The following is a 21,998-nucleotide window of genomic DNA, read 5'->3' as shown; positions in this document are numbered from 1 at the left end:
TCTAGCAGGTTCCTTTCCTTTATCCTTATAAGGACATTTTGCAGCATAATGACCTACTCTTCCACAAGCAAAGCATTTGAAAGGTAGCTTACCTCTGAACCTTCCAGAACCCCTTTGAAGATTTCTGACAAAATTTGATTCTTCTTCCTCTTCTTCTGGAACATGGCTTGCTTCATAGTAATCTTCTTTGCCTGATGCCTTAAAAGCAGCTTCCCTTCTGTCTGATGGACCTCCCTTTCTCATTTCATAAGCAGTTAGAATTCCATGTAGCTGAGACATAGTGAGAACACGGAGATTTTCCTTTTCTTCTATTGCAGATACTTTAGATTCAAACTTGGGGGATAATGATCTTAGAATCTTTTGAACTACTATAGCCTCTTTTATTTCTTCACCCAAATTTTTCATACAATTAACAATTTCATCTACCCGAAGAAAATAATTAGCCACACTTTCATCATTATACATCTTGAGAGTTTCATATTGAATCCTGAGAGTTTGAAGTTTAGCTTGTTTTACCTGTTCATCTCCTTCATAGCTCGTGACCATTTTGTCCCATATCTCTTTTGCTGATTTGAAGTGCATTACCTTCATGAATTCTGTTTGGGATATACTTCCTAATAGAGTACTGACTGCTTTTGCATTTGTTTCATACTTCTTTTTCTCAGCTGGATCTGTAGGAGTAGCTGAAGGAAAAGCATAGCCTGTTTCTACAATGTCCCAAACTTCTGTACCAAGAGATTGAAGATATGCAGTAACTCTTACCTTCCAATAATTGAAGTTTGTCCCATCAAAAATCGGTGGCCTGATTGATGCTTCTCTCTCGTAGTTGCTCATGATGAACGATCTACCTTCAAGCGATCAAGCTTCTCTGAAGGACCTGCTCTGATACCAATTGTTGTAAATAATACTGAGAGGGGGGGTGAATCAGTATTATCTAGCAATTTAATAAATCTTCCTTATTCGATCTTTGAATTATTTTAGCATGTCAGTACCATAAAATAATGAGCATGAAAAACAGATAGTCACACCAAAGAACACAAGATGTAAGGTGGAAACCCAATGTGGGTGAAAACCACCTGCTGCAATATGTCTCTATCTTTTTTCAATTTAGAAACTTCTTTTACAATGATTTTGTACTGGTGCAGTCCTTTACCAGTACGCAGGCTGCAACCTGCAGAGAGCTACAACTCTCTCTCTCTCTCGTTTTCAAGTCTACTCCTGGAAGGGAGCTACAACCCCCTACTTATTTTCATAAAGCATCAGATGATCAACAAGTACATAACAGATATAGATCACTACAGATATCAGATCAGCAACAACAGAACTAACCCAGAACACCTTTTCAATAGAGAAATTCAATCAACAGAACATCTTAAAACAGAGACGCAGTTTTTCTTTCTGTGGCCTGCGACCAGACGCCGTTAACCTTCTGCTACTCTGCGTCCACACGCAGATATCCTTCTGCTTCGCTGCGTGCCCACGCACTGTTCCTTTGACTGCTCTGCGTTCTGTTGCTTCAGGGACGCACCCAAAGATACTATCACGCCGTGTCCTTCTGCTTTAGAGACGCACCTGAAAACACTATCGCGCCGCGTCCTTCTCTTCAGAGACGCACCTGAACCTTGATCACCCTGCGTCCCCACGCAGGTCTCTCTCTACTGTGTTGCGTCTCGGCGCACTTGCCCTTTACAGTACCTGCGTCCCGGCGCACTTTCCCTTCACTGAACCTGCGACCCTTTAGATATAAATGATATGAAGGCTTCAGGACAAACCCAAACAGTCAGATCTACAGATCTGATCATGCGCCATAGAGATCACAGTCCATTAGAAGATTCGCCCTCTTAGATCTGGACTAGATCTCACCAAATAAGATATTCAACCCAAGACCATTGCTCAATCCAAATGAACTCCTTTGCTTTATATAGGCAAGCTCCTCCTCAAAACATGGAACAATACCACGAGCCGACACCATAGAAACATAAAACCGTCGGCTAGATACCACACAAGAAACCCCCACGTGCTTTTCTCTGCCTTGAAATGTGTGCACTGGGTAGACGCACCCCCTGAACGGCTGGCCGGCGTCCCTGGACGCGGGTTCTGCATGGTATACCTGCGGGGACGCACTTTCTGCACCGATTTCCTGCGTCCTTCTTAATTTTTCAACAAACTGAGAGCCTTACCACTGGAGTTGCCATCAAGTACAACATCTGTAACATACAGTCATACCAGATAACATAATGCCAACACTATTTAATTCCAATAAATCATGGGTTCACGGTAAAAGATCCTCATCAAATATCCACAATCACTGGATGAAGAAAATCCACAATGGCTATTTCACATAATGTTTCCAAAAAATATAATTTATCTAACATTCGTTCCATGTTGGACTGTTATGTTACATTACTGAGTTGTGTGCTGAATCATGACATTCAGATATTATGGCATCATTCATAGATATATGTTAATACAAAGTGGAAGAAACTTTCAATGGGAAGGTACATTTTATAAGTACATTTACAAAGCATATAAACTAATTATTTTAATATATAGCATATAGTTTGACTACTCTTTTATTAAGCGACATGGACAAGCTACTATGTAGCACTTGTTTAATAAAGATGACCCTCAATACATTATGTAACGATTTATTCCACTAATTAGGGAATTTGTGATGAGGCCTTGACATAGTGGCTAAGCTAAGGAAAATGCTAGGTTACCATTTTCTTATAATCTTTTATATTAACCTTCTTATCATGAGTGGAAAGTTCACCTAATGCTCATTACACTTAAATCATTAAATGTTGTTAACCATGAATCATTTGCAGAATTTATCATTTGACTTTAGAATCATACACTCCATGATAGTTAAGTTGATCCTCACTATAAACACCCTCAACTCTTCAAATATATTTAATTGGAACATGCCATGATTGCTATTTGTAGGTAACATTGACATAGGGTGCATGCATTGTCAATTGGGTCTAGCTTAGATGGTTGCGAGGAGGAGTGTTATCCTCCCTTCCCAGGTTAAATTCCTACAAGTGACACGTTGAGCTCTTAACAAGTATATTATTACAATGGCTTTGAGCCTTATTGTTGACTTGGTATTTTGCCCTAAAATATATAGAATTTGTTTAGGGTACCATCCTAGGAATGAGGGGAAATGCTTGGGGGTTTTCCCTATGACACATTACTTGGAAAAGAAAAAGATAAAAGAAGAAGAAAAAGAGATGTGTGCATGGATTAAAACTTTTGATTAAATATAACCCTAGATTAATCTCTAGGTACATACATAAATATAAAAGTATATAAATTAACACTCAACATTTTGTGAAAAACAAAATAAATTAAAGACCATAATAAATTCATCTTAACTTTGAATGTTTTACACACAAAGAGATCATTCTTACATGGTCTCTTTTTTGTAGCCCTCTTAGTCATGCCTGAAAAGACTTCTTTTTTAAAATATTTTTGGTATACCTTCATAAATTTTAATAATCAAATAATTTATATATAATAATTTATTTTCTGACTCAAAAATTAATCAATGTATCAAAAATTTATAATTACATTTTGAAATTCCAACCTTGGTGCACGAATAACATATTCTCCCTTGTAAATTGTAATGAAATGAAATGAAATAAAATGAATGTTTTGAAATTCCAACCTTGATGCACTAATAACATATTCTCCCTTGTAAATTGTAATGAAATGATATTTTAACATCCACCAAACTAATAGTCTATTATAAATTGTAATGAAATGAAATGATATTTTCGCTGTAGTTTAATTAGCTAGAGGAATTGCCGGAAAGTTATGGAAATTCCGGGCATATTTAGAGAAAATCCGGTAAGGATTTTTGTAAATCCAAGTTATAGCTGTTAAACTTCAAAATATTTTAGGTGTCCTAGACCTTTTTGATGATGCTGAATCCATTTCCACCATCAAAAACATGATTCAAACACTGTCTCTACAAGATTTTTTGAAATTTTACCTGGATTCCTACCAAAACAACCAACAGCTCCGATATTTTAACATCCACCAAGCTAATGCTCAAGTTAGTTACTCCATAAAACCATTAGTTACTCCAGTTAGCTTTTGCAATTAAATAATATAAAATAAATACTCAGTGTTGACTTGAAACTGGTGCCGAAATCTTCTTACGCGTTGACAACCACATTAAAATGATAAAAACATTTAATTTTCCATTAAACAAGTAATTTCCGTTCACCACCGCTACCGTACAAAAAGAAACTCAGTTGCGTTCGGAGTGGCTTTTTCCAATCACGAAATCCAGATTATATCAGACGAATCCGACGGTCCAAATGGCCACCGTGAACTGCGCGGGGTTGCACCGACTGTCCGATTCAGCGGAGGCAAGCGAAATTTAGCCATTCGCACGAACAAATCCAGTTACGACATATCCGTCTAGGCTAGTAAATGATTCTCTATTTCTTCCGCCCGAAACGAGTGGGAAACATGTTGAAGGGGGGTGTACAGAGTTAGGGTTTTATCAGTAAACCCCAGGCATTATACCTGCAATTCGAAGGCAGGTAATTTTATCTCGATCACACATGTTTATCCGGTCTCACAGTGCATTCCAAGCTTCAATTCGTCGAAAAGTTTCTACTTTTAAATGTCTTTTTTATCCCATCACTTCACCGCGTGAAGTATGCACAGCATCGACTCAATATCAATATATACATACAAGATCAGAGGGATTTGATAAATTATAAACACATACATATATATTTTCAATCGCTCTAGTTAATGTCCTTCCAGGGTTCGGAACACAGGGCAAATGCGAAAGCCCCATCGAGTGTGATTCCTTTTATTTTTTTTTTCTTCACACTTTAAATCATTTGCAATTTAAAATATAAATTATTATCGAGTATCCTATGAGCCATGCGATTTTCCGAGCTGAATATAAGTATTAATGGAGGTTTATAAATGCCTGTCAGTCAGCCATCTCTGCAATTTTACTAGAAGATAGTGTGGGGAGTTTAATGCTGTACTGAATTTTCGTTGTTACTGTTCTTTGCATTCTCTAGTTCATTTATTTGCCTCTGCTCGGTATCTGGTCAACCTTATAAGTTTTTTCTACATCCTCGCCCTTCTTTTGCTCTCTGCTTCGTTGTCGAGGGTTTTTCTTATTTAGTTTTATCCCTTTGTCCTGCTATTTTTTGGTCACCAGACAACCAAAGTTCCATGGAGTCTCCAAACTCTTAAATAACTTTAGAAAGATAGATTTTTCTCCTTTTGATCCCATACTTAAAGATAAAATATTTGTATAGAAAGTAATGTCAGTTGAAAACGGTAAAAACTCAGCGAGGCAAAAGAGCCAAGAGTTTGGCTCGGATTGATAAAAAATGGACAAGTACAAAAACAAAAAGATAATTTCTTGAGGCGTGCGTAGCAGAAGCTAAATTGAGCAAGTTCAACTTGGGCTTAGACTTATGATTACTCCCGTGTCAAACTTGCGTTGACCGGGTCGATCTCGGTCACACCAACTCTGATTTGGGAAAATCAGGAAAAAAAAACATTGAGAGTCTGATCATAACTAAACTCGTCAAATCACGAGAATGAGAGTATGACTCCAGATCCTGGTAACTACGTAGTGCTGCAGAAAATAATGTCGGATTTTTTGTTCCCCATTGCACTAGCTTGTTTGGTTTTGACAACTTTTCCCACTTTACTAGATTGATCCCTCATTCCTCTCAATTTGCTTTCCAACGATATTTCAACACAGTTCTTTCATTTTGTTTCAAATTTTATCGGGGATATGGGCTGAAGAGAGGTAGTTAACAGGGATGGCGTGAAAAAAGATCTATTAGTACTGCCCTTTCAGCTAAAGAAGTCTAGCTGTGTGCCCATTTTGATAGCCTTGAGTGGATTCTTTTTGGTAACTAGTCCAATCTCCCACTTTGTGGTTGGTGGGTTTCAAGTGAAAGCCCAAATATGCTAGTGGATCATGAAAAATTTGGACAGGGCATAGGGGGAATTTTTGGATCATTTCCTTGTACCCCTGGGGGAGTAGGTTGAAGCTGATTGAAGATTTTCTCTTGTGTATTTCCATACCTGTTGCATTGCAAAAGAGATTCAGTAATTTTTCATAGATCTTGGTCTCAACGATCAATCCATTTCCAAAGAGCAATAGGTTACCCAAAAACACGAGATTAGTAATTCAGATCCTACCTGCTACATGTACTCCATTTGTGGCTTGCTGCCTTATTTCAACTTCTATTTTATCTTCCACCACTAGTAGAAATAGGAGGGAGAAAGAGGGCACCCATGTTGTAGTCCTCTGGTTGGTTGGAAGAAGGTTGAGGTTGACCCATTTCTCAAGACAGTAAAGAATGCATAATAATAACAAGCTTTGATCCAATTGACGAAGGAGAATGGAAAGCCTACTTGGGTTAGTATGAGACAGAGATATATCTAGTTGATGTGGTCGAGGGCTTTCAAAAGATTGATCTTAGCTATGAAGGTCCTCTTCTAGCTTGTTTTGATAGAATGTAGTACTTCTTTGGTCGTTCCAATTACATCCTGTATATTTAGGAAGCCCATTTCGACCTTTGAAATTATTCTCGAGAGGATGAGCTTCAATTTGGTAGAGGTTGTCTTTGCAATTAGTTTGTAGGTGCAATTACAGAGTGATATAAGCCTTAAATTTTGAAAATGGGCTGCATCAGTTCCTTGGTGATTGTGTTATGAAAGTTACACTGAAAGCTTGTATGACTTTAACTTATTCTCTAGATTCTTCAATGATCTGTAGGAGATCTCACTCCCATGATATCTTGAAATCCTCTAAGAAGTTCAATTGGAAAGTTGTCTAGGCAATGGATTTTATGGGGCTTGGGAGAGGTCCTCCATAGTGATAGAGGGCAAGAGGTCCTCACGAGATTTTTCCTATACTTGTCTTGAGAACACTAATGTTGTTTCTAGTTGAAAATTCTCCATATTTTGTTTCTATCTTTTTGAGAAATTGCTTGTTTGCAAATGAATGTTGTATTCTCTGCAACTTCAATCCAAATCGCTCTACTCTTCATTCACTATGAGCTTGTTCCCCCATGCCAGGGGATTGTTGTGATTATTTCCAAATCATCAAGGTCTTCTATCCATTCTTGCCAAAAGCGTCCTGCTACTTCATCATGAATACGCTGTATCTTTTGTTGCAACCCTTTTAATTGGGTTTTTGCATCCTTAAAATTTTGTTGTGCCATTCCATTGTTATTGCTTTTTCTTTGAGCTGGTTCTTTTGGAATTGCATCATTATATATTCCTCCTCGCCCTTGCTTAAAGTCATTCAATTTTGCTTGATTTGCACAATGTAGTCTGGAGATTCAAGCCAATGTCGGTTGAATTTGAAAGGGGGTGGAGTTCTCTCTTTCTATCTTTTATTTCCAATTCTAGTATGATTGTTGAGTGATCCAATTCTTCATTCTTTGCCATGGTTGTTTTGAATTTGTCTATGTTTAAGAGTAGGAACCCTTGATTCGAAATTGTTCTATTTGTTTTGTAATATAGTCAGGCTTTGATCTCTTGTTTATTTAGGTTACAATTAGTTCCATTGGTTCTATATCCAGTATCTCCTCCTTGAAAATATTATGGAAGAAATCAACTAAGGGATCATCCCTTGCCTTCAATTCCCATTGCTATCTTTTGTTTAGGGTTATATTCAAATTGCTTGCTATGGTTAGGTTGGGGAATTACAAAATGCTTTTGTGTTTTAGATCTTCCTAGAATTGTTGCTTATTCTCCAATGGACCATAAATGTTAAGTAGGCCTATATTTATTAAGAGCAATTGAGAAGAGTGTGCTGACATGGCTTTTTGTGATTTTAAACAACTTATGGGATCTAAGGAGGATTTCCATCATACTATCGACTCTCTAGAGTGACTCATAGTGCTTGTGCACTCAAAATTCCGACTTGGGAAGTATTTAAGAGATGCTTTGTAGCATGTTCTTGAATCATGGTTCCTTGGACAAAAGGAAGTTTCAACTTATGTATGTATAGGGTTCTATATAATGAGAAAATTTTGGGCCATTCCCAAGACCTTGTGATTTAAGAAGATTAAAATCACGAGGAAGGAGCGTTGGGGCCCCCTTTTGACTAAGTGCCCCATAAAGCATTAGTTGTCAATAGATGCTTTATAACGTGTTCTTGAATCATGGTTTCTTGGAGAAAAGGAAGTTTTAGCTTATGTATGTATAATGATCTATGCAATAAGCAAATTTTGGGCCATTCCCAAGTCCTTGCAATTTATAGAGAGTAAGATCATGAGGAAGGACGGTTGGGGCCTCCTTTTGATTGAGTGCTCCATAAATGGTTAGTGGTTTATCATTTATATCTTCTTTCCCTGCTTATGAGATGGCCTTTGTTGCATTAGATTTTCTCCCTAATTATTTTCTCTTATGTTTGAGATTTGTCCTCCTATATTCCTTTGTCAATGATCTCATTACAGGCCTTTTTATTAGGCAACAAACACCCAAATACTTTGAAAATGGAAAGATAAGTAATTCCATGCTTTTGGAATTAGAAATAAGAATGAATGATAAGCCTCTTTGCAGGGGCAAGCTCCTTTTACAATAGAATAAATGTACAAGTTGAGATGAGTCAGCAACAAAGTCTCCTCGGTATATATAGGCGACAAAGGGTAAAGTTACAATCAAAGGGTCTAGCTACAACACTAATATAACAATAGAAATGTAATAACTCAATATCTAGGGTTTTATCTAAGTCTTATCACAAGGTTTTGTCTAGGGCCATTCAAACAAGTGTTTCCCTCAACAATTTATTAGCTATGGGTGTTTTTGCATGAACTCATCTGCCCATGTCGCCTCTTCTACTGGTAGGTTTTTCCACTTGATGAGGTACTAAGTGACTGCTCAATTTTGCAACTACTTAATCCTTGTTTCAAGAATTATTTATGGTTCTAGTATGATTTTCCCTTTTTCATTAATCTCTGGTAAAATAGTTTGAACTTGGATCTTGTCCGAAATCACCTTTTTTAAGCAATAAACTTGGAAGATTGGATGTACATGTGAAGATGGAGGCAACTCCAATTTGTAAGCCATACTTCCAATTCTCAACAACACCTTATAGGGACCATTGCACTTGTGTGTTAATTTGTTGTCCTTTTTTAATTGCTTGATGAACATTTGTTTGTATGGTTGTAGCATTAGAAATACCCAATCACACACTTCAAATTCCCTTTTCTTGTGATTTTGATCAACTTGTTGTTTCACCCTATTTTGTGCTATAACCAAGTTGCCCTTCCATGGTTTGAGAACCTCTTGTTGGTGCTCTATGCGGTCCTCCATTGCGTGGACCTTCACTTTACCTCTGAAGGGTGATGTGATGGATGGAGGATGATATCCGTAAAGTGCCATAAATGGGCGCATTTTTGATGAAGTATGGAACGACGTGTTGTACCACCATTATGTCAAGGGCAACCACTTGACCCATTGTGTTTATTTATTAGATGCAAAGTAACAAAGATATGCTTCTGGATATTTATTTTAGTGTTGTGAATGTCGCGATAATAGCGGAAACTAGTGACTTTTTCAAGGTGTCGAGTTTCTCGACTGATTTTTTCTCCTCGAAATAATTGCGATATTATCGTGACATGATCAAAAAGTTTGTGTGCCCGCACCCATACTTGTTTATAAAGTTAATTTTTGGGTTTTTTTCCCTCATTTTACAAACATAGGTCAAGATAGAGAGCAGAGGATTAGGAGAATGAATTTACTAAGCTTAAAGAGGAGAAAACTGACGATATTTTGGACTTATCTCAAAGAAAATTGCACTGTTGACCGACTTTTCAACCTTGTTTTTTTTTGTTTTCTCTTAGTTTTTCCTTGGGTTTCAGTTAACCATTTATTTTCCATGATTTTGCTAGGGGCAGGAAGTGTGTTTTTTTGCCGTTGTTGTTTCATTGAGAGGAGAGGGTTTCTTGATAGTAAAATGGCTGATTTTTAAGTTTACTTTTTAAAATTATTCTTTTATTTAGTTATATAGGCCATAACCTTTCATTGTACCCTTTGTCTCCTATATATATATTGTACCAAGGAGACCTAGTCTTAGGATCATCATCTTGTATTGTATTGTATTAATTGTAAAAGGAGGTTCGACCCTCGAAGTGGATTGCATTCATTGACTTCTTATCATTTTTAAAGTGCATGGTTCATAACAAGTGCATTGATCCTTGGAAGGATAAATGGGCACTCCCTAATCATATCTCAAAATCTATCTTAATGAAAAGAGTATCAAGGCTTGAAGCATGATCTCTTTCTATGGGTTCCTAGAATTCAATGACATTGTCTAGGATGTGCCTACCTCAAAATGTTTTAGCCTAATAATTTTGGATAGGATATGCTTTATGCATAAACCTAGGGCCTTGTCTAGTATTTTATAGAAAGTATTAAGCATAGTGATTTACCTCCAGCTTGTGATCAATGCAAGCTACCCTACCTTGGGGATGAATGTGTATGCTATGTTAAAATGTGATAATCAATCTTACATTAAAGGATAAACATGCCAAGACATTTGGACCCTATGTGGGAATATGGTGAACCTGATGGGGGGTTTGATAGACAAAATTTGAGTTGCAAGTTGTGTGGGAAGCATATGACAAGGGGAATATCCCGATTGAAATACCACCTTGGACAAATTTTGGGACATGACATAGGACTTTGCAAAAAAGCATCTCCAAAAATCATTCGTATTGCCATCAAATCATTAGATGATAAAGATTCAACCAAAATTAACAAGGAAGCTATGAAAAGTCAAATTGCAAGGGGAGGAATGGTGGCAGGTGAGAGTGGTTCTACTTCTTCAACATCAGCTTCTACAATGGCCAACCCCACATTTACCTCATAATTTTTTGTTGCTAGAACCACACTTAGTGCACAATCGTCTATCAAGTCAATGCTTAAAAGAAAGGAGAAGGAAGAAACTAACAAGCTGGTGGGTAGGTGTTTTTTATGGAGTGACATTCCCTTCAACATTGCCAGGAACAATACATTTTACCAAGCTATGGTTGATGCTATTGCTATTGTTGGCTCGGGGTATAAAGCCCCTTCCTCTGATGATTTGAGAGGGCCTATTTTTCAAAATGAAAAGGTTGATTGCACTATTAGATTGGAGGAATTCAAGGCATTATGGGAACACACTAGAAGCACTGTGATGTCATATGGTTGGACTAATCAAAAGGGTGGAACCCTTATTAAATTCTTGGTTAATTGTCCCAAGGGGACAATGTTTATAAAAGCTGTTGATGCATTTGCGCATATCAAATATGCATGATTATTATGTGATTTGTTGGACAAGTTTATTCCAAAAATTGGTCCACAACATGTTGTTCGGACAACATTGCAAATTATGTTGTTATTGGTAGGTTGCTTATGGAGAGGCATCCTAACTTGTTTTGGACACCTTGTGCTGCACACTGTATTGACTTGATGTTAGAGGACATAAGAAAAATTCCTTATGTTAGGGATACTATTGAGTCATCAAAAAGCATAACAAATTTTATATATAATCATGCTTTTGTGCTTCATTTGATGAAAAGATACACCAATAACAAGGAGTTGGTGCGCCCTGCTATTACACGGTTTGTCACTAACTTCATATTTCTTCAATCTCTCTCTATGTGGGATGTGAAGAGAATGTTTCTTTCAGAGGAGTGGCGTGCTTTATTTTTTAGTTGCAAACCATAGGGAGATGCCATATGCTGACTAGTTTCATACTAGGAGAGCTTTTGGGCAGGAGTGCAAGAGTTGTGTGCCATTTTTGAACCTTTGGTAATGGTTCTACGATTGACGGAGACAAGCCCGCAATAGGCTACTTGTATGAGGCCATGGATAGGGTCAAAGAATCCATTCATAGCTATTATGAGCAATGTTGTTAAAAGCGCGATCGGGATTAAATCGGCGTCGGGAAAAAAGCGGAAAAAATCGGCAAAAGCGGGAAAAAAGCAAAAAAAGCGGGAAAAAGCGGGAAAAAAGCGTTTGGCACAAAAATATTCATTTTTTTTTCAATTTTTTTAATATCTAAACCATCTACAACATAAAATAAATACATTGACACATAAATATGATAAAAAAACTAATATATAAGATGTTTAATATCATTTCTAGCGCTAAAATCACACATAACATTGAATAATGTCCTGAATAGTAAGTCCTGAGTCCTGATCACTATCCCGCTGCCCCGCGCCTCGGCGCTTTTTTCAATAAAAATCGCGATTTTTTCGAAAAAATCGTTATAAAAAAAGCCCGCGATTTTTTGGGATAAAAATCGCGATTTAAGCGGGATAGTGATAAAATCGCGATTTTTTGAAAAAATCGCGATTTTATCGCGATTTTAACAACACTGATTATGAGGATAAGGGGCACGAGGGGTTTGAGAAACAACAATTGATATGAAGAGTGATTGATGAGCGATGGAACAATATACTCCATCGTCCCATTTATTTTGCAGGGATCTACCTGAGCCCCGCATTTTCTTACTCCTCCAATTTCAGATTTTATGCTAAGATTTTGGATGGATTCTTTACTTGTGTTCATAAGATGGTGTCATCTCCAAAAGAACGTGCAAAAATTTCTAAAGAAATGGAGATACACAGGATGGGAGGTGGCACATTTAGCTTGAAATGGCTATTGTGGATAGGAAGACCAAAATGCTAGGCAAGCTTTAAATGATTCTAGAACTAGGTCTCCTTGATATATATAGGAGACAAAGGGTGCAATTACAATTTAAGGGTCTAGCTGACAACACTAATATAACAATAGAAATGAAATAACTCAATATTCAAGGCTTAACACGGGGCTTTGTATAGGGCTTAACGTTTTCCATGTTCTTGACCTTAGATCTTGTCTCATATCTTTTGGATTGAAGGGGAACATCCAAACAATTGACTCGAGGGAAGAGGGGTGCTGAAAACCTCCTTGATTGATGAAACTTGAGGGGCCACTTGAGTCATTTGTTGGATCATTGCTTTTGATTTGGAGGGAGAAGAGGCCATGGGTTTGATGGCTTTTACTCCTTTGGAAAGGATATTAGACACATATTTTCTAGGCTGGGTCTCTCTCGAGGAGGGGCCTACCATGATTTCTTCCAATTTGGCTTTGAACACTAGCTCTTGCTTTATTTTATTTAATACCCTTCCTAATTCTTTCATTGCTCCTATAGAGCTTGCTCCTAGGATTGTAATTTGTTAGTGGTTCATCTTAATCCAATAGTTTTGAAAGTTTCCCCAGTTCCAAGACCATTGCAGGAAGGGGTGACAAGAGGAAAATTAGGTATGTTCAAAGGGTTGTGTGACTTACCTAGCTCGTGGATCTCTACTAGCTTTTATTCCTCTTCTCTTTGCTCTTCCACTAGGTGATGAGGGTAAGTATATCAAAGGTGTCCATAGTTTGCATATTCAACATCTAAAAGGGATATGTCACGGTCCATCTCTTGCTAATGGCTTTTTTGTCTGACCTTCAAAGAGATGGTGACTAAAAGGTTGTCATTGAGATCAACTTTTACTCGAATCTTGGCTATTGTTGTCTTCATGATGGCTAGGGAATGTTTGTCAATCTTGAGAAAAGTTCTTAGTTTGTAACCCAACATCCTTAGTACAATGGGGAGGGTGGGAGTTCATGACTTGCAATTTTTTATTGCAAATTCAGAAATTTCATCTCCCACAGAGGTTTCCTAGATCTAGTTCTTGTGAAATTTCAGCCTTAGGGCTGAACTAAAATATAAATTTACAGCAGCAATAATGGACAATATTTCACTTAACATCAACCCCAATACAATAGGCATTTCAAGAGAAAGATACCAAACTAATGCCATCAAGTTTCAGCTCTTAAGAGCAATGTTTCAACTTTCATGCATAAATCAGATTTGAAATTCACTTTATTACAATAAAATTTGCAACAGTAAATCTGCTCTATTATTTTCAAGATCATTTCGAAACCCTTACCAATTTTAGCTTTAACTCATGTCAGATCAGCAAGACATAAAAGTTAGTGGAATTAACAAATTAGGAAGACGATTATAGCTGAAAGTCATATTAATGCTATTTTACTGCTCATACAGAAATGCATATAAATCTGAACTTATAAATGAAAACACATTGAATCAATTTACTTCAAATACTGAGTGGAAACTAAGAAAGCAAACACATTAAATGACAGATATTTTTGGGCAATGCCCCTGGAAAAACTCTGAAGGGAAAACCAGTAGAGAGTAAAATTTATTATAAGCTCACAGAAAAATAAGTTTACAGCAATTTTTTTTCCAGCAATAAATGACTGTACATATCTCGAAAACCGTGCCCTTTCACCACCTCGAAATCTGTGCCAGAGACCCTCAAAATCTGTGCCAATTTTCTGCTGTATTACTGTACAGCCTGTATGGTCTGACAGATGCAATAAATGCCTTGGTTTCTGTTCCACGATTTCCTGCACTTGCTGTACAGTCTGTACAGATTTTACATATAAAATGTGCCTTGAAATCTGTGCATTAACTCAGCCTCGATTTTTGTGCAAAATAACAGCAGTATGGCCTGCAATAAATGCTGTACGGCCTGCAATAAATGCTGATCGTTCTCCTTGGTTTGCATGCCAAATCTCTTGGTGAATACACCTTTTTGCTGCTCCTTTCCTCTTTCTTCAGCGCTTCACGTCTCTCCCTCCCTCCTCATTAATGTAATGAATAATGATGGTGCCTTTCCCTAGAATCTCCTTTTATACCTCATTATAGTGATCTTGACCTAACCCTAAGATCTAATGGCTGAGATTAAGTCCTTGGCCAATAAGATCTATGGTTGTGATATAATATTTCGTTTCACAACTTAAATCACTTTTTTCATTAATGATACACAAAAGTCACTTTAACTTTACACAAAAGTCACTTTAACTTTATAAAATAAAGTTATTGTGCTAGGAACCACTTTTGGACATTCTCCTACATGCTAGACACCAGGCCAATGTGGAAGACTCTTATCGGAGCTAGAAATTCAACACATTATTTGCTAGGATCATTGACCTCATTGGCCTTGCAACAAAGATCATTGCCAATCATATACTTGCCTTCAAGCAATCACGAGGAAGGCCATCAATCTCGGGGGTTTGCCATTTTTCATTCAATTTAGTAAATACTAAAGACTTAATCTTCAGAAAGGTCACCATCAAACTTGCCTTTGTCGATAGTGATATTACAAGGTATTACCTTAATGCATTCTTGTCAAGGCTCCATTACATTGATAGACATTGTATATGGAGAGAACATGTTTTTAAAGTGAAGCCCAAACATGTCCTTGATTTTAGAAGAGTCCTCCATCGATGTTCCATCAGTGTTGCATGAACTAGCAACACACTTTGAAGAATCTTTCCACTTTAAAAGTAAAAGTAAAATTTGGAGCCCTTAACCCCTTCATCAAGCAATTGAAGCTTGGCATGAACTTTGGCTCCTCTATCAATATATTCCTCGTCCATTCACATCATCAATCGCAAATGCCTTGTCTCCTCCTGAAGCATTGTGTTATGGATATTTGCCTCTAGGGAAATTTAGACCTTCTCAAGCGGGTATCTTGCCTCCTTAAACTCTCTCCTTCTCTGTTCCATCCACCTACTCCATCCTCTCATAAATTTCACAATCCCATTAGAGGAGCCAACCTTTGTTCCATGAGGCCTTGGGGAAAGATTCAAAACTCAATGCATTGAATCATGTTGCTGCTGTAGGTTAGGATTTTGGGTATTCTTTGGGTTTGGATGGTCCTCTCTCTCATGGATGTGGATTTTGGAATAAGATAAGATAATTTTATTAATGCCCAATAACTGATTGTAAATAGGTGAAAGGCAGTGCTAGGTGCATTAGAAACAATACATAATAGTAGTGAGAATCTACAGTCTATCGTCAAAGAAACAAGAGAAGATACAAAGTTGGGAGTCTCGAAAGAGAGATGATCCCTTTTAGAAACCCTAGACAAATGTCATGATTGGAGGTGCATGGAGTATGTGCTCAATCCCCATAGGAACTATCACATACTGATGATGAGTTGATAACATTAGTTTGTATTGACAGTAGGTGGATCTCTCCTACCATTTGAGCCTGAGTGTAGAAACCCTTAATGGATGATTGACTTGAATCTTGATGAATTGGAAGATTTGGATATAACATGCTACTCACAAGAGGCTGCTCTTTGTAAAAATTTGGAAGAATGAGCTGGAGCATGTTTGCTGTGAATGGAAAAATTGGCTTTGGTCTAGACTTGATGGTGTTGCAAAGGTTTCATGGGTGGAGTGTGGGGATTACTGAGGTCTAATGGATCTGGAAACTAAGGTGGTTAAACTGCTCTCTGCTTGACACTCTTTGTGAGCAATAAGAAGGAGGTTATCATTCCAGTAGTGTCCAGTGGTGTGGGTGGTTTTAGCATAGATGATTGAATCTCAAAAACGCCCCTCATGTATAAAGCTAAGCATTATTGGTTTAGATATCAAAAGATAGAGAGGGAGTTCTCAGACTCCTTGAGAAAGTAATGGTATCAACCATGGATCTCATAATAGATGGGGCATCAGAAAATGAAATGCTCCTTTGTCTTAGTCTCAAATAGGTGACACCTCTTTAGGTTATTATTTCCATGCATGAGACCCATAGATAGGTTGAGGGATTGTCCTCAAAAAGTGTAAGGCTCTCGAAATATTATGATCTCAAAAATAGAAAAGTCTAAAAATAGCAGCCCACCATAAACTAAAAGTCGTCAACTCTCTCATAATTGTTGTGTAAAATACTAAAATAGAGTAAGGGGAGGCTCAAGTGGGGTAGATTCTGCTAGGCCAAATATAGTAATAATGATGCCTAGGCCGCACACATAGGTTTGAGGAAACCTCTTGCGCAAGTGTGTTGTCGGTCATGGTCAACTTAGTTAACATGGAAGCTTCTAGGCTATTGTGTGTTAGGATTCCAAATAGAAAATATATTTCATGTGGAGTTCACAAATAATCTTCTAAAATATGTTGGAATGGATTTAGACCTTGAAAATTAAAAAATCTTGGAATGCCCTAAAATTGGACCTTCATGTTGTGCGCCATACTGGGTCCCTAAGAGCGTGATCACATCACAAAAATCTTAAGGCTAAAAATGGATCAAATGTTGTGGTCTCTAAATTTGCATAAACACGAAGCACGAGAGAATCTCCATATTGGGTCTCCAAAAATGTAATTACATCACAATTCTCTCAATACCCAAAAAATTACTCAGAGAGCAAGCAATCTTTGACTCTTGGCAAAAAATATGGCCTTATATAATCTGCCTAAAATTTGAGCCATGAGCAGATGTCCATAAAGGGTCATCAGATATATATGATCCTATCGTAAAAAAGGTGATTCTTAAGAAGTGCAAATTTTTCAAGAAAGTGAATCTTGAAAATCAAGAAAGTGAAATCTTGTTGATCTAACCATATGTTTCATAGTTTACAACCTCCCATCTAAGTGATGAAAAAAGCATATATATATGGATAACTTACTACCATTTGAAACCTTTTCCAATTGATATACTTATATGAATGTGATGTGCCCTCTAGATGTACCCATTTGTGAGCTACTTGCTAAGAACCTCTCAAATTCTTAACCCATTAGCAAGAAAATTCTTGTGACCATGTGCCAAGTTTGATTAGCACTCATGAATCGTCAATGTTGAATGATTGACCAACCAATGCAATCTATAATGTATCTACAAACTATCTTATTGAATGCATTATGAATTTTGAAGAAATTCATTGTGGGTGTTAACATGTTCAACTTTGAGATCTCCTAGAGGTGGAATGTTTGTGGGTCATGTGAGAGGATGTTTTTTGTTTATTGTCTCCCACCAACAAGCTTTGCAAGCGAGGACTTTGACTTGCAGTTATTGCCTCTAGCACCTAAGACAGGTTGAAGTAAAAAAATGATGACCCCAATGATACTAGGTCTAGAAAGGCCACCCAAAGGCTTGCGTCTATGGATCATCGCCCCTTGGATGTATAAGGCTAGGCATCTTTAGTTGGGGTAGGGAAAAATTGTTGCAAGGGAACCTCCCAACTCTTGGAACAAGTAGTGGAACCTCCCCAATCTTGCAGTATATGGGACATTTCAAAGCAAATTGCTCGTTGGACTCTATCTCGTATATGGGACATTTGAAAACAAATTGTTCCTTGGACTCATATCTCGTATATGGGACATTTGAAAACAAATTGCTCCTTGGACTCTATATCTTGGAGATGGCAAAGTTGGTAGATCCTCTCAAACTTTGTAATGTGGTGGTTTTTCTTGATTCGTAGTGGTTGGGAGCAAACTTGTAATTGGTTGAGTGGGATACTTAGTTAGTATGATAGTTAGGATGAATAATGAGAACATCCTACATTTGCATGAAATTCTCATAATAAATGGTCATCTTGGGGCCAGAAGTCTAGGTAAGAGACCGAGTTGCTCTAAATGTACACTCGATAATGTCATCTCTAATTTACTTGTGGATCTCCCCTTTAGTGGGGAGGAGATGATTGAGGACATCCAAACAATGTTCGAAATGTGGGAAATGCTCTATGAAAATGCCAATGGATTGAAGAAAAGAAGTGGTCTCTAATAACCAGCTTTGTATATGCTTGGAAAAGGCATTCTCCTTGAAAGAGTAGAGAGTGAGATAGGGATATCTATCCTGGGCAGATGTAGAGGAGTCCATAGTACAGATTTTCTGGAGGAAGAAAATGAGTTTGAAAATGTTCCCTAGGTATAAAGGATGAGCCCTAAACTCAACTTGGATGTGGGATGCCAATTTGCAAGCAATGTTGCAGTTATCGTTATCGGGATATTATCGGTGAGGGGAAAAAATCGTAAAATACAAAAATATTCATTTTTTTAATATCTAAAGCATCTACAACATATAAATATGATAAAAAAACTAATATATAAGATGTGTAATATCATTTCTAGTGCTACATCACACAACTGTGAATCATGGCCTAAATAGTAAGTCCTGACTCCTGAGTCCCAACTCAGCCTCAAAATATCAACAAAAAATATAATAATGTATCTCATATCATGAGTCGTAATGTCATATAAAATGAAATGAACCAAATAACTAAAGTCTAATACTACTGATTTCCTCTGCCCCTCTTGCGAGAAAATGCAATAGCTTTCCCCTTCCCTCTAGATGTAGATGCCGCTGGAGTTGGCAATGGACTCTGGAGTCTGCTGTGCTCTAGAAGCTGAAGAACTAGGAGCTACAGGAGGTAGACCACGTCCTCTACTGGTGATAGGGGTAGCCTGGGTAGGTAGTGTCAACTCCTCCTTCTCATAAAAAAATTGGAGGTTTTTTTTTTTGTTTTTTGTTTTGTTTGTTTGTTTGTCTATTATAATATCCAAAAGATTTTTTGGGTAAAAATCGGCCGATAATATCGCCAAACTCAAAAAATCGCGATTTGCCGATAATATCACGATTTTCGCAACACTATTTGCAAGGGGTCATGCACTCAAGCATGATAGATTGCACCCTCTCAACACATTCCGAGAATACGAAGGACAAATATGGGCCCCAAACTTTGATCCCATAAAACACTGCAGGTTTGGTAGTACCAAAAAGGTACATCTTTGTAAGAATGTCTTGAAAAGGCAAATGAAAATGTTGGCGCTTGAGCAAGGGTAAGGCGGCATACCTTTTGTAGATTTGGGGTTGAAAAGTGGGCTTCATGATGAACTAAGGGTGTGCGAATCATACACCCAGGTATGTGTAGGCCATGGTAACCTCCATTTGCCTCGTGGAAAACGGAAGTGAAGATTCTTTAGAGATTTCTTTTAGGAGTTGAAAATCAAAACCTTGGTTTTGGTTTTACTGTTGAAAGAGTGATACCCACATATTGAGAACAGTGGCATAGAGTTTGGAAAATGTGTACCCATCATTATAGTATTGTGGTTGTTTAGATCTATCTATTGCTTAATGCCTTATTTAAAAATCAGGTGGATGATGCACTGTGATAATGATTGCGGGGGCCTTGTGAAACCTGGTTGAAGAGATCTGCAATGTGGGATATTTGATAAACCAAACCATACTAAGGAATTTGGCATGAAAACTGAGATATCTCTTTCAATGCCTGATGAAAATAGGTGGCAAGGGGTAGGGGGAATGGACAAAGGTAGGGGATTGGACTGGGAAGACAAAGGGAAGTAGCATAGTTTAAAAATATCTGCCATCCATTTGCACACATTGTCTCTCCAAGATGAAATTCCGAGTCAAGATTATTAAAACATAAAAAGTTCAAATGATGCTCCTATGTTGGTATTATATGCCGAGGAGGCTTCTCATGCAATATTTGTCTTGTGACCTGTGGGCCCCTGTTTATTGTATTCTATTTTTTATGCTGTTAGGTAGGTAAGTCTGTTGTGGAGATCTCTATGCACCATGTGTTGGTTTTTACCTATCTTGATGACTGCATTGGGTTCTCTGTAATAATAACAGTTTCTCTCCTTTCTGTTGTAAACATTTCATGATCCTAGTATTTATTTATAAACAGCATTTTCTTTGTGGTTTAAATATCCATAGTAGAGCAGCAGCTTGAATTCATAACTCACTGTGATGTTTTCACAGTAAATGCAACCCTGCTGACTACAGGCCATACAAGATAGTGTTGAAGTTGTTATGATTTGGATGATTTCCTTTGGGTTTTTTTCCATTGCATCAGGATGTCGATGGCATAGCCAACACTGTATTTTCTCAGGTATACTTTTAATATCAAATGTTGTTAATTACTCGTTGATCTGTGACAGATATTTTCAGAATTGGCATGAAGTGAGAAACTTGAGAACAAAGGAGTTTTAACATTGGAATATGTTATCAGTTCTTGTTGCGTTATAAAAGGGTATTTGCTGGAGAAAATGTCCAATGGCAAAGATCAAGTCTCACTATTACATTTTATTCTTCAAATTAAAGTAATTCTATTCGCTGCAACAACATTTTTGTTGAAGGTAGTTCTTTTATCATGGACTGTATACTTTGTCTTATATTCATGTCCATTTTTTTGATAATTTTCTTTGCACTGGAATTTTAATTGTTTAATAACAGACATTTAAATGTTTTGTTTCAGCAAGTCAAGTACACTCTACAAATTCAACGTTCTGTTTAAATCATTGGTTTCAGAATAGTCAGGCTTGTACTTTAACGGCTGATCTGTATAACGTCTGATTTAGCAAGCAGAATGGAAGAACAGGATGAAGGGGAACTTGAATTTAGGGAGGAGGAACTAGTAGATTTTGAGGGATCTGATTACAGCATTGAATATGATGATGAATTTGGTTATGAAGAGGAGATGGGGGGTCCGTTGTCATCGACAATATCAGAAGATATTTTACTAGAGCAGACTGAACACTGTGAGCAGCCCAGAAGAAAAAATGCCTTTCTTACCGGAGATCACATAAACTCAACTGTTGGTCACACCATTGAAGGACTGGAATTTGAAGTGGGGGATGCCCAACCAAATCATCTAGATCATACTCAAGATGCTGCAGAAAGTGGGGACATTGAAGAGGGAAAATATGAAAAGGATGATTTTACTGTTTCACGGATTTCTTCTAGTTTTGACACTAATATTTTGGACTACAAAGGATCTCAAGTCGGGGCTAAAAAACATTTGAGAGCAGATCTTGAGGATGGCGAGCTTGACGACGCAGCCATGGTGATCCCATGTTCCTGTTCTCCAGTATTCCTTCTACACTCTACTTTCTTTGTTGCCAGTTGTCTGTCCATAGAAAATTCTTGTCAGTCTAAACTAACTACACATTTGTGTATCCTAAGGTCCTTCCTCCCAAGTCTGGCTGCAGTCTGAGTTCCACATTTGTGTGCATTTCATCTCATCTTGTTTTCAAAGAAGAATCACTTATTGTAGCTTGGAAAGGGAAAGGTGACTATGTTCTATTTCCATTCTAGTACAGCCTTGTTCACCGCTGAATGCTTTATGCTCCATTCTGTTTGT

General features: G+C 37.5%; 1 protein-coding gene across 1 annotated transcript in view; it reads left to right on the top strand.

Moving 5' to 3' along the window:
- Positions 1-4,253: 4,253 nt before the first annotated feature.
- Positions 4,254-21,998, top strand: part of LOC149178500 (uncharacterized) — an 85,924-nt gene continuing 68,179 nt past the window's right edge. The window contains exons 1-3 of the mRNA XM_089420353.1: positions 4,254-4,556; positions 20,797-20,994; positions 21,114-21,725. Coding sequence (XP_089276479.1) covers positions 21,225-21,725 — 501 coding nt within the window. The 5' untranslated portion in view covers positions 4,254-4,556; positions 20,797-20,994; positions 21,114-21,224. The remainder of the gene's footprint in view (positions 4,557-20,796; positions 20,995-21,113; positions 21,726-21,998) is intronic.

This window comes from Pinus tabuliformis, chromosome 4_1 (assembly GCF_031772625.1).
Source record: "Pinus tabuliformis cultivar Carrire ecotype Pingquan chromosome 4_1, CPIR1, whole genome shotgun sequence".
Taxonomy (NCBI): domain Eukaryota; kingdom Viridiplantae; phylum Streptophyta; class Pinopsida; order Pinales; family Pinaceae; genus Pinus; species Pinus tabuliformis.
Note: the sequence above shows the minus strand (reverse complement) of the source record. Positions and strands in the feature narration are given on the sequence as shown.